The 14766-nt window shown below is 35.5% G+C and overlaps 1 protein-coding gene across 1 annotated transcript in view; it reads right to left on the minus strand.

Annotated features, from left to right (window-relative positions):
* LOC134263797 (zinc finger CCHC domain-containing protein 8-like) overlaps positions 1 to 10184 on the minus strand; it is an 88335-nt gene extending 78151 nt beyond the window's left edge. Inside the window, exons 1-3 of the mRNA XM_062746179.1 lie at positions 10009 to 10184; positions 813 to 881; positions 549 to 697 (exon numbers count right to left, since the gene is read on the minus strand). Of these exons, the coding sequence (XP_062602163.1) occupies positions 549 to 697; positions 813 to 881; positions 10009 to 10169 (379 nt within the window). The 5' untranslated portion in view covers positions 10170 to 10184. The remainder of the gene's footprint in view (positions 1 to 548; positions 698 to 812; positions 882 to 10008) is intronic.
* Between the last annotated feature and the right edge of the window lie 4582 nt (positions 10185 to 14766).

Here is a 14766-nt window from a genome sequence, read left to right on the forward strand (position 1 = left end):
GCCCTGCCCTACCCCAGGGGTCATAATTTGAACAATTTAGAATCTACACTACCCCAAGATGCTTCCACATAAGTTTTAGCCTTTTTGTCCCAGTAGTTCGTTAGAAGATTTAAAAAAAATTTTCCTATATATTTCTATGTAAAACTTTGATTCCCTATTGTGGTCCCGCCCTATCCCCGGGTGTCATGATTTGAACAATTTAAAATCTACACTACCCCAGGATGCTTCCACATAAGTTTCAGCTTTTCTGGCCGGCTGGTTCTTGAGAAGAAGATTTTTTAATGATCCCACCCTATTTTTGTATTTTCTTGATTATCTCCCCTTGGAAGTGGTCTTCGGCCTTGATTTTAACAATTTTAACTCCCTTTACATAAGGATGCTTTGTACCAAGATTGGTTAAAATTGGCCCAGTGGTTCTTGAGCAGAAGTCGAAAATGTGAAAAGTGACAGACACACTGATGACAGACAAAATGTGATCAGAAAAGCTCACTTGAGCCTTCGGCTCAGGTGAGCTAAAAATTGATTAGTATAAATGAAATTAAACTAGCCATTTCCATCTTTGTCAAATATAGATATCCCTGAATCTTTCAACAAAGCCTCTTGCATCCAGCCTGGTGGATATCCCAGATCCCTCATGCGATAAATGTAAATAGGTAGCTCTTTTGAAGAGATCTCCAATGCTCTACGTAAACCAGGACTGTACAAAAAACAGTAAGAGAAAACAAATATCAACTTGAAGTAGACTTTATGATAATACACAAGTTCCTCATCATCTACATTGTAGAATACACAGTGGTTTTACTTGCTGTTACCTAATGACACCAGGCTTAAAAGAAGCAAATCTTGGATCCAACTCTTCTTCTGCATGGTATCTTTGTGACCTGTTACCACACAATTAAAATTAAAATATAATGAAACACAGTAATATTAGTTAGTTAGTTTTGTATTTACAGGGTACAGGATGACACCTGGTTGGTAAATTTTATACCTGATGAGGCAAAACCTAACTTGTGTAAAATTACTAACCAGGTATCATACTGTACCCTGTTACCATAAAACCATGTTACTATGGTTCCATATAAATATGACCAGTCATAGCTTTACTGTTCTTGAGAAGATTTTTAAAGATTTTTCATATATACTCCGATGTATAACTTTGGTTGTGACCCTACCCTACCCCGAGGTCATGATTTGAACAAACTTCAATCTACACTACCTGCAGATATTTCACATAAATATGAACAATCATTGCTTTGCTGTTCTTGAGAAGAAGATTTTTCATATATATATTCTTATGTAAAATTTTGTTCATCTATTGTGGCCACACCCTAATCCTGGGGGTTATGTTTTGAACAAACTTGAATCTACAAGAATGCTTCCATATGACATATTATAGCTCTGCTTTTTCATGAGAAAAAGATTTTTTGAAGATTTTTACTATATATTCCTCTGTTAAATTTTGATGGTCCATTGTGGCCCAACCATACCCCTAGGGGGTCATGAGTGAACAAACATGGAACCTGAAAATAAATCCACAAGAGCTTAATTAGAGAATTAATGTATTTTCACTATATAATCAATAGAGACCCACCCTAACACAAGAACCCCCCGACCCAGGGGCCATGAAATTCACAATTTTGGAAGAGGCAGCCTTATTCAACATAACTATGTACTTGATTAATTTATTTAAAGGGGCATGGACACAGTTTCACCTAAAATGTTCAAACTTATTTTTCCATTTTTACAATATTTAACTAAGCTCTTTCTAATGATCATCAAAAATTTGAACTTTATTTGTCGAGATACAAGACAGATTTAGAGCTCCAAACCTTTGTTATGTAAACAGAGTCTGTGTCATGTTTTTTTTTTTTTTTTTTACAAAGGTTAATATTATACACTTATCCACTGGTTGCGAGTGGGATAGCTCTTTTATCAAACCCATGACAGGGAACTATTCCCCGAGGCACTTTAGATCTACCTTTGTTAATGATGTTCACAGTAGACATATTATCACAATGAAACAAAATACGTTTATGGGGCCATTCACTACCCCACAAAACACAGGCCATCACAATTGGATATAATTCACAGAAAGCCATTGAGTTGGTTTGAGATAGCGCAAGAATATCTTGTGGAATTTCCCCTTGAAACCATCTTTTGCCGAAGATCCCTCCAAATGCAGAGTTTGTGGCATCTGTAAATAGGTGCATATCAGCTGATGATACAATATTTTCATCCAAGAAAAAGGAGACCCCATTCCATCTGCATAAGAATTTGTGCCACATGGTTAAATCTAATGCCTAGGTCACATTTAAGCCGATGGTCGGGCGACTAAATTTTTCTGGTCCTGTCGGCTGAAAGAACAGGATCGGCCGACACAGTATCGGGCAACACGGAGCAGTCACATTATTTCCTAGGGACACCGATGACTTGGAAAAATAACACCAAAAATCTTTTTTCTTTAGAAATCAGCAATATTTTTTCATAGATCTATATTCAGATAGGTGACGTAAGTAATGTTTGCAAGGCAAAGTGGCAGAATCTTATAAAATTGTGACTCATTGTTGAAAATGTGTGTAAAATTTGATTGGAATTGCATAAAAACGACAAATGGTGCATATCTGAGCAGCAAAGAATACTTAAGATTTCTTTATATCTTACAGATTAATTATTTATGTTATCTCCATTCAAAAAAATTATATCAATCCATGCATCAAAATTTTGTTTGTGTTATGTATCCTTTAATAGGTTAAATATTCACAAGTCGGCCAATCATCGCTCGATCATCGAGCTCTGAGCTACAGTTTGATTTTAACCGTCGGCCGAAATTTTCAACACCCTTATTGTCCAACGACGGACGACCGACTTAATAAACTGACAGCCGATGGTCGGACGATGATCGAAGGTTGGTCGACGGATAACTGCACTTGAAGAAATCGGCCACTGACGCATGAAAAATTATAACTTGGACCGATGGACACAAAATTGGTCGGCCGACAAAAAAATAGGTCAAAATCGGCCAAGACAACGGCCGATGAACTGACGACTGTCACCCGAAGAATTCCATTTTTGCTTCAAAACCCGTCGGCCGTTGGTCGTTTTTGGAAATGTGACTGGGGTTTTAGCGACACTCCTGAGATAATTTAACGTGGTGGTGTAATTCTTTCACTTTTGTGGACAGTTGTATGAGATACGAGATAAACGATCTCCCAGGATGAATGACTCGGCAGGCAAAGTTTAAATGACCAAGTAGACTCAATAGTTCTCTTTACGTACAAGATTTTCTGCTGGAAAACTGTTTGATTATACCTGCAATGCGATCAACTTTCTCCTGTGGTAGTCTGGCTTCCATCTTTGAAGTATCTAGTATAATACTTAGATATTCTATACAAGTAGTTGGACCTACAGTTTTGTGCGCGGCTATTGGAATATTGAGTTTCTTGAATATCATGGTCAGTAGGGACATAGTTCTGTCTGCTTCTACATCAGGTGCATCAATGGTAAGGAAATCGTCTAATAAATGTAGAATATTTCCAATTTTGAAAACATTCTCCGCAATCCAACAGATAGCTGTAGACAATGTGTCAAATATTTTCGGACTGGATCGACTTCCAAAGACTAATCTAGTGTAGAAATAGTATTGTCCTTGCCATGCTATACCATGATATGGCCATAAAGATGGGTGAAGTGGTATAAGTTTAAATGCGTCACTTATATCTGTTTTGCACAACCAACTTCCTTGTCCTTTGTTCTTGATAATTTTGATTGCATGATCTATGGTCACATATTGTAAAGAAAATTCATCTTTGTCAATTAGATCATTTAGACTTCTGATATCCATATTCTGGTGTGGTGCCGACAAGTCAACAATCAAACGTTTTTTCTTTGAATATTTGCCTTCTGCAATTCCTATAGGATTGATGCGGTACGTATGAAACGGTATTTCTTCGAACGGCCCCATGACAAAACCTTTATCTATTTCTTTCTGTATAAGTTCAGTAACTGCTTCAGGTTGATTTCAGGCTGAAAGCAAATTTTTACATATCAGATTTTCTGTTGGTAACTGTTGCAGACCAGAATCGAAACCATATCTTAGTCCTGATATGAGATAATCCACAAAAAGCCTATCAGGGTGAGATGATAGTAAGTCCCAAAACTTCAATATTTACACACGTGTTGGTATTATCCCTTTTCTCGGATAAAGCATCGTCTATTTCCCCCCCTTTTGGTGATTCTTGGGGGGGATTTTCCCGTTTTTTGATTCTGGGCATCTAGTTTTTGGGTGATCTTGTTTATATTGCAGGCACACATGAAGATTATTACAACGAGGTTGTATGCATCCCTTGTCACCGTTGAAGTTGTTACAAATCTCGATACCTCCAAATCGTTGGCGAGCTCTTCCGTACGTGTCTGTACTAGCATTAAGTATTCAGATCTCTGGAAGGTGGACGAAGCATAGTGACCGGAAGTATATATTCACTAATGGACAAAATCCTGTTGTATGGGATACACTCCAGCATTTGTTGCATGAGATAGGTTTTTGATTTGCAAATATATTACAAAACAATGTGTTGTCTCTAATAGACCAATCTACTGGTATATTGTTGTACTTTAGATGGGCGGATGCTCTGGCGCTAAATTGTTTGTGATATTCATAAAAAGCAGTTCCCCCATATCTGGACGACATGTCAACTATGTCTCTTTCATAAATGTCAAGTTCTGGACGCTTCTGAGGGAATTGCTCACACATGATATTCTTGTAAATTCCAAACGCTGTGATAAATTCCTCGATGGTCAACATCCTGTTCAAACGAGGATCACGTTTCTCTTTTTCTTTATGATTATCATGAGCATCATCCAATTGTGATGGCAGTGGGGGCATAATTAGAGAAGCAAGGTTTATATCCTTACCTTCCACTATGGCTTGTCTAAGTTTCGGTTGGACTGTCTCAATATAAGGAAGGGATTCGAGACTGAAACCATACTTCGTTCTGACATGGTTGTGGCTGTTGCTAACAGAAGGCGAAGTCGTAGTGCCATTGAATGATCCATAGGCTGTAGTCAAATTATTTGCTGCTGGATTAGAACTTGGAGTAACCGATGATGTAGTTTGATTAACACTAACGTTAGTTGCTGTTCTAACTTGCTGGATCTGGGCACGTTTAATGTCGTTTACTTCATGTCGTAATTTAGCAAGTTCTTGGAGAATAACTGCTAGATCTCCGCCATCTTTGTTGTTTACGTTTCTCTCTTCCGGTTCGATTTTCCGCCGTTCAGTGTTTGGCTGTTCCGTTAGCCCCCCTGCACTATCCTTACTTGTACGGTATAGTCGTATTTACTCCGATTTTCTGCTTGTAGAAGGAGCAGTTATGCCTCATTTCCCCAGTTTATCTCGAATTTTATTTACTGTCCAATTATAGGATTGTTCATATCGTAAACCACAGACTTTCTAGAATTACTACGTTGATTCCTCGTTGGACCCATGATCACAAAGTTTGTAAACAAATCGTAGTAAAACACGTGGAAAATCACATGGTAAGTTAAAAGAATATCACGAATAATCACAGAAATAATCCTATGTCCGTTTGTTTAGTTAAATAAATAATAATAGGTAAAATTTATCGCATAATATCACAACACTGCTGCTGCATCTGGTCAGTGATTTTCCAATGGCTGGTCAGAAACAAAGATCACGTGACACATGTTCATTTGCATATATAAACATTCTATACTTCGATGCGCATAACTGAGACTGCACACTAGTAGCACAGTACATATGTTGTGTATAAACTAATATTACATAAATAAACATCTGATGTATAAAATAATTTTACTGCAAGAATAATCTGAAATCCTGATGACATCACAGTGCTACTGAAGTCATTATGACATCATCAGTCAATAAATTTATTGCTGGAAATCAAAATTGGAGGCAAAAATTGCACGAAAATTTTCCGAGGGTGGATAGCAAAACCTATACCCCGGGGTATAGCTTTGCTATGCGTGAACTATAAAAGATAGTTTTTTACCATCTTAACTTTATATAGGAAACATTTTAACAGAAGTATAATAAACTAATATATGCTTGTTCAAAGCAGACAATTTCAATAAAGCAGTTAATTCTTAATATGATTATGAAGAATTTAAAGTTCTGTATCTTGTTTGTTAATCCACAAATGATGTTCAAATTTTTTGCTGATCATTAGATTATGCCTTAGTTAGGAATTAAACATTAAAATTGGTTTAAAAATTCAGTTGAAACTGTGTCAATGTCCTTTTAATGCCCAGGAGCAGAGAGGAAGATTTTTTAAAGAATTAATGCATTTTCACTATATGATTAATAGAGCCCTGCCCTAACACCAGAACCCCTGACCCAGGGGCCATGAATTTCACAATTTTGGTAGAGGCATTCTCACTCATTATAACTATGTACTTAGTTAGTTTGTTTCAAACCCAGGAGCAGTGAAAAAGATTTTCAAAAAGTCAATTTATTTTCACTATATAATCAATAGAGCCCTGCACTAACACAAGAACCCCTGACCCAGGGGCCATGAAATTCACAATTTGGTAGAGGCAGCCTTATTCAACATAACTATGTACTGTGAAATCCCAATTTTTTGTGGGGGGGTTAATTTTTGTTGTTTTTAAGGTATGAAGAGACCCACGAATTCATGTCCACCACGAAATGTAAAATGTTACATACATAACTTCTCAAAAATTCTCCATCCACGAATTCAAATCCCCTGATCCAAAAGTTTTTACTCAAACCACGAAAATTTGACTCCATGGAAATATGTGATTTTACAGTACTTGGTTAGTTTATTTAATGCCCAGGAGCAGAGAAGAAGATTTTTAAAGAATTAATGCATTTTCACTGTATAATCAATAGAACTTCACCCTCACAACAGAACCCCTGACCCAGGGGCCATGAATTTCATCATTTTTGTAGAGGACTCAATGCTGATTAAAATCATGCCAACAGATTGACTGCTTGATGTCCAGGAGTATAGAACAAGATTTTTAAATACTGTATTAATCTTAGTGGTTTTGTCCCCATCCCTCATGCCCCAGGGGGGCAGGGACCATGAAATTCACAATTTTTGTTCTCTTTAACCCATAGATGCTTTGTGCCAAAATTAGTTGAAATTGGTTGAGCAGTTGCAGAAAAGAAGCTGAAAATGTTCAAATGTTAACACATGAGGAACGACGCACAATGAAGTACAAAAACAGATAGCAATAGGTCACCTGAGTAACCTAACAAGAGGCCCAAGGGCCTTGAATCGCTCTTCTGATAAATTGTACAATCTATCACTTCTATTAGAAGCCTCCAACTCTATTAGAATCATAAGACCCAAAATGCATCAACTTACAAAGTTTGATAATATTTAGCCAGTTAAGACTGAAGATATTATAATATAATTATAAAATACCATAAGTAGGTCACAGTCACCAACCTTTTGATTGAAATTTTCTGAGGACTCAAGATAAATTAGTTGACAAAGACTGATGATTCTAATTAAATAAGTACTTGAGATATTCAAAAGTACTGTATAGGGGATTAATTTCACGGGTTGTAATTTTCACGTTTTTCTCTTCTTGGCACAATCACGGTTTCTTGAATTCCCGGAATTGGTATATATTAAAAGTTTCCTCCCTTATCTATACCTATTGAAAACTTATTCACTGTTTCTTGAATTCACGGATTCATTAACACCGTGAATATAGCGATTATTAACACCGCGAGTTATTTTCCCCCTATACAGTAGGTCACCATGACCTACTTTTTGGTCAACTTTCTCTGAAAACCCAAGATGCATCATCTGACAAAGTTTGACGATTGTAAGCCAATTAGTACCAGAGATAATAAAATATAAAAATTTTGGTCAACGTTATTAAAAAACCCATAATGCCTAAATTGACAAAATTTGATGATTCTAAGCCAATAAGTACCTGAAATATTCAAAATTAGGTCACCGTGACCTACTTCTTGTTGGACATTCAATGAAACCCTAAGATGCCTCAACTAACAAAATTGATAATTCCAAGCCATTAAGTACCAGATATAATTAAATATAGCCATAAAATGTCAAAAGTAGGTCACAGTGACCTACTTTTTGGTCGACGTTCTCAGAAAACCCAAGGTGCCTAAACTGACAAAGTTTGATGATTCTAAGCTTATACGTACCTGAGATATTCAAAAGTAGGTCACTGTGACCTATTTTTTGGTTGACATTCTCCGAAAACCCAAGATGCCTAAACTGACAAAGTTTGATGATTCTTAGCCAATAAGTGCCTGAGAGATACTTAAATATAGCCATAAAATGTCAAAAGTAGGTCACTGTGACCTACTTTTTGATAAGGTGCATGTGCACTATCATTCCGGAAGCACGTGATATAGTCGGGACAATCAACAGTACAATCAAAAGAAATTATAACGGTATGTACTTAGTTGATGATTTCCGAAAACCAAAGATGCATCAACTGACAAAGTTTGATGATTTTAGGTCAATAAGTACCAGAAATACTTAATTATAGTCACAAAATGTCAAAAGTAGTTCACCATGACCTACTTTTTGGTCGTCACTCTCCGAAAACCAAATATGCATGGACTCACAAAGTTTGATGATTCTAAGCCAATAAATACCTAAGATACTTAAATATAGCCATAAAATGTCGAAAGTAGGTCATCGTGACCTACATTTTGGTCGACATTTTTCAAAGACCCAAGATGCATCTACTGACCAAGTTTGATGATCGTAGGTCTGAAGGTAATCAAAATATGCAATTTAAACAATTTGAAAACAAAGTCGGCAAAATTAAAAAAGTAGGTCACAGTGACCTACTTTTTCATAAATATGTTTTAGGGTCTCAAAATGCATCAAAGTACAAGATTTGATGATTCTAAACCTCCCACTGTCTGAAATAATGGGATTTAATGTTTTTAAAAGGATAAGTCATAAAGTTCAAAAAGTAGGTCACGGTGACCTACTTTTTAGTTGTCATTGTTCAAGGACCCAAGATGCATCAACTGACAAAGTTTGATGATCATAGGCCTTAAAGTGTCCAAAATATGCCTTCAAATCAATTTGAAAACAAATCCCCGCAAAATTTAAAAAGTAGGTCACCGTGACCTACTTTTGAGTTAACATGATGTGAAGTCGTAAGATGCATCAACTTACAAGAATTGATGATCCTAGTCCTTATAGTAAGCAAAATATACACGTTTTTATTAATTGTAAATTTAGGTCGACTTTGAAGTGACCTTGAGACCACGCCCTTTGCCCCAGGGTATTTCCGGGTGCAAATTTTAATCTTCGTCATATCCTGATCCTTGTATGTAAGTTTGGTTAAAATCTGCCTGGTGGTTATGCAGAAGAAGATTTTTTAGCAACTAGTACTTTTGGTTTTGTTTTCCTGATAACTGTAAATCATTTTTTATTCGCGAGAACTTTATTTTCGCGTAATTACGCGAGACGGTATGCTCGCGAAAAATTCATTCTCGCGAATAATAGAATTCCTTATTATTATATAGAGCGATGACCACAGTTCGTGAAAATTTGGTCTCGCTTATAAAGGGTCAATGACTATCTCGCGAAAATAAGGTGTCGCGAAAATTATGTGATCTACAGTATCTCCCCTTGTTTAAGAGTCCAACCCTTATTTTAGTATAAATGGTAGCCCTTGGGCCAAGGATACCCTGTGACAAATTTGGTACTGATTGGCCAAAGGGGTTCTTGAGTTATGGCCCATATTTTAAAAAGTTTACAGACATCGCACAAATGGCCATAGCATTAATGCAGCTCTTTGAGCCTTTGGCTAAGAAGAGCTAAAAAAATTGAAGCTAAAAAAATCAATTTCCTTCAAATACTGTACATCCTTCGTATAATACACTTATAGTAAGCTGTGAACAAATGAAATCACAGTTAGATGGATGGACAGACTGATCAATAATGAACTTGTAGAGCAGGGCCCTAATAAAGGAATTCTTTTTAATCCTACAATCCATACGATTGTTTCTGCATCTGTGCTTGCTGCAGGAATTTGTTCTTGTTTTCCCTGATTCTTCTAAAGTCTTTGGGTTCTGTACACTCATTAATTCTGTGATCACCACCACAATTAAAGCAACTCTGCTTAGTCCTGGAAAATAACAAAAGGCCCATGGGCCACATCGCTCACCTGAGCACATTGGTTAGTTCAGTATTTTAAGAGTCATATAAACCTATCCCTAAGGGGATGAGGTATGATTTGAACTTGAATCTACACTGAGTATGTTACCATATTTCTTAAACATATCATGGCTTTAATTATTTAAAAATAGATTTTTTCCCCTATAAGCTTCATCTTCTATTGTGGCCCCCACCCTACCCTGGGGGTCATAATTTGAACAAACTTGAATCGACAGTACCTAAGGGTGCTTCAATAAAAATTGACAAATCATGGCTCTGCTGTTGTTAAGAATTTTTTTTATTTTTAAATTTCCTAAGTATTCCTATGGAAAATTTGATGGCTCATTGTTGCCCACCATACTCCCAGGGGTCATGATTTGAAAAAACGTAAATCCACACAACCTGAGGATGTTTCCACATGAGTTTTATGACCCAGCGGTTTAGGAAAAAATGTTTTATCCAATGTTTTCAAAAAAATTTTCCAATATATTTCTATGTAAAACTTTGATCGTTCCTGTGGCTCCGCCCTATCCTGGGGGATCATAATTTGTTTCAATCTACACTACCTGAGGATGCTTCTGTACATAGGCAATTTAGCCACATATGATCCACATATGCATTGCCTTTCATATGAGGATAATATGTGGATCATATGAGAATCATATGTATATACAATCATATGTGAATCATATGTGGCAAATCATATGAGAATCATATGATCATACATAATGCTAACCATATGAAGTAATATACATATGATTCTCTTACGAAAGGTCCTACATATGAGAATCATATGTATTTTTTGGTAGTGGTCATGTGAGAATCATATGAAACTGATCACATAAGAATCATATGAAACCATATTCACTAAATTGCCATTGTTATACTCAGGTAAAAATCATATGAATATTTTGACAGTGATCATATGAGAATCATATGACAGAGTGATCATATGAGATTCATATAAAACAGTGTTCACTAATTTGCCCTTGGTATACTCAAGTAAAATTGCAATTTCAATAATATATATCAATAGTTATTTAAATGTACATTAATTCAAAAGAATTTGTTAGCAATGACTTATACATAGTATGTAAAGTTCTACTCTGTTTAACCCTGCCCCCCCCCCCCTCTCCTTCCCCATTCCCTAAAAAAAAACCTTTCACAATTTTTTTTCTGTATTAATGCATTTCCCAGAAAAAATTGATAAAGAATAAATTAATTTGCTTTTTATTTCAAATCTTTTGGGTTTGGTTTATTACTTGAGTAAAATCAAAATAATTCCGTATATTTTTCCGGACCGGTTTTGACTTTTATCGATGAAAGTGTCATGTTTGACGTCACTGCTGCAGCAGAAGTGCTGGGTGTTGGAAAAAGTACGATAGGCCTATCTCCTAACAATTTTTTATTAAGACCTTTAATTCATATTGTTTAAATATCCTTTCATTACGGTTACAGATTCGTATGAACTTATTTCTATAATACTCTCATCACTTGTAATTGTTAAATTAATGCATTTCGCAAACCTACATAATGTTAGTGATCTGTAAGTAATTTTGGATAAATTTGTTTCTGAATGGATGTAAACATTACAATTTACATGTTAGGCTAAAGGCATTGCTTTGTTTTCTTTTTGTTTTGACTTTTGTTACGTACTGATTTGAAAGTGAAAGTAGAAATCCTGTATAGCAATTGGCGTTTTGTATGGTGAGATCGTTATCAAGTCGATTCTTTCATCAACTTAATGACAAATGTTTGTTTTTATGGCCTATAGATGCATTCAACAACTTGAGTTCAGTGTCACAGTGTGCTTTTTTATGAAGTCCAAGAAGCCCAAAGCTGATAAGACTGGCGATTGTTCCTAAAGCTGATTCTGACAGACAATTGCATTATCACAATATTAAAGGTAAAAATATTGCAATAAAAAATCAAAGTGTACATCTGTAATGACTTCTTTATGACAAAATATTTCCTTATAATTTCTTTTTGTTCCTTTATAATTAGGTCTTTCCAGCTTTCTCTGGAAAGACCTATTGATATTCTTCTGTTTCTTTTTTTCCTTTTTCTTTATTATTTTTCCGCCGTGTGATTTTTTGTTTCAAGATTTATCGAAAAGATTTTCAGTCGATAGAAATGTACTCCGTAAAAGATTTTTGCAGTTGACCCTGCGTATATGAACTTTGACCCCTTTCGGAGTTACGACCCCTTTCGCAATGAAAGCTTGTTATCGCTACTCCTCCGAAACCATAAACCGCAGAGATTCCAAACCTTTATTAATGTTTACGACTGATTTAGTAGACTCTCCAATCAAACATTGCGAAAGGATTCATAAACTCCTATAATGAATTATTGCCCCTGAATGTTTGCGATGTTTACAAATATCAAGAATTTTTCTAAAACGACAAGGCGTAGAGACATGGGGCCAAATGCAAAAGATTTCTTGACCTTTGACCTTAAAATCTAGGTCAAGGTCAAAGGTCAAGGTCATTCAAAATAGGTAAAATTCAGCATTTTTTATAGCTCTTCTGTTCTTTACCAAATTCTAAACTTCTTTGCATCTTTAGTATGTACTCTTAAAACCATTTCAGAGATTCCATGCTTGTCCCCTAAGATTGAACCCTCTAAAAGTTAGTGCCCCTTTCAGTGTAAACCCTTGTTATCGCTACTCCTCCGAAACCGTAAACCGTAGAGGTACGAAACCTTCTACAATGTCTGCGACTAATTTAGTACACTTCTCATTCTATTAGTGCGAAAGAATTCGTAAACATTTTAAGTAGTCATATTGCCCCTGGCATTTTATGATGTTTATGAAGAACTAAAAACTTCTTAACGACAAGTAGTAAGGACATGGGCCCAACTGCATGAGATCTTTTGACCTTTGACCTTGAATATTAGGTCAAGGTCAAAGGTCAAGGTCATTGGGAAAGTATCAAAATTGCTTATTTACGGGCTTTTGGTTAAAATGACCTTGACCTTTGACCTTGATATTTGACCTTGACCTTTGACCTTTTATCAAAAGTTTAAAAAGATATATTCATTATCTTTACCTAGATTCAGCTTCAAGTGTAAAACTCAAGTTTATAAGGCTAAGTGCTTTTTTTTTTTTTTTTGGATGACCTTGACCTTTGACCTTGATAAATGACCTTGACCTTTGATCCAAAGGTCACAATCAAGCTTAATTATGTGGAGGTATTTATAACTGTCATGTCAACAAACACTTATATATTACAACCGCCCCCCCCCCCCCCCCCCCCATTTCTCTAAAAAAAAAAATCAATAGTGGCATAGAAAATTTTTCTACAACTCAAAAGACATCACAGATCAAGATAAAATTCAGTTTAGCATGTAGAAGACACCTCAAAGAAACTGCCCTGAGAGTTTTACAGTGAGTCTCTTAAGTGCAATTAAATTCTAGTGAATATCGGCAAATTCTACATTTTTTTTTCTGTCTGAAATAGAATTGTTGATAAGTATGAAAATTAAATAAAGTTTGTATTGGCTATTTCTTCGATTGTTGTTAATATCACTTGATTCTCCTGCTCTAATACGATATTTCGATACCAAATATTCTTGCTTTCTTTAGTATGTGGAATTTATGTCAATTTTATTTAGATTTAATATTAATGGAATGAATCTAGAAAACGGCGATTTTTCCTGTCAAATAAATTTCCACGCTTTCAATGACACCGTTTTTTTTTTCCCTGAGATGCATGTTTCAAGTTTAATTTATGCTGGTAACTATGAATTCAATTCAAATAGAAATGATTATTAAATCTTATCTATGAATTGACCATATCTGTCAAAACAAACGAGGCCTTTTTCAAATACATAAATTGCTACGCAACCTCAAATGCATGTATCCCCGTTAATACCAATATCATAATTGTAATCGGACCCTATCCCTTACATTTTAACTCGAAAACAATCTCATTCAAACTCACATATACTCCCAGGAGCTTGTCAGAAGTGTCTCAAGTGGAACTCTTTGACTGGTCAATGAATCAAGGAAATTCCGTTAACTTTAACTCGACAATAATACACGACAATTTCAACGGAACCCGTGGCGTAGTGGTTAGAGCGCTCGCCTGCTAATCGGAGGGTCCAGGGATCGAATCCTGCTGGAGCACCTTATTTTTTTTTTATTTTTTTTTTTTTTTTTTTTTTTTGCGTTTTTCTTCGTTTTTTCAACCCAAATGACACGGAAACACTTAAAAAGCTGGAAAGACCTCTTATTGTTCTGTGAACAATAAGTCTCCTAGTTCTACATTGTTTGCACGGCTTCATCAAAAATAAATTCAACTCAATAATATAGAAGTTTATTCTACATTATAAAACAAATGCACTTTTAAAATATGGAAGGTATGAATAGAGTTTTCTTGCTTTAAAAGCTATGAAACTATACAATAACTTCAGGGGGTAAATTGAATTTTTGAATTTCAGCAAAAAATTAATAATAACAGTGGCAACTTTCAAGGTACATGTGCATGTGCGACTATGTGTTGAAAGGACATCAGATAGCTAATCCATTGAATATTAATACATCTATGTATTCATTGACTGACATTTATAATTTTTTTTCCAACACTAGAGAACCTAGTTT

Source organism: Saccostrea cucullata, unplaced genomic scaffold, assembly GCF_032062105.1.
Source record: "Saccostrea cucullata isolate Sc308-1 unplaced genomic scaffold, CSIRO_AGI_Scuc_v1 ctg1707, whole genome shotgun sequence".
In the NCBI taxonomy this organism is placed as follows: Eukaryota; Metazoa; Mollusca; class Bivalvia; order Ostreida; family Ostreidae; genus Saccostrea; species Saccostrea cuccullata.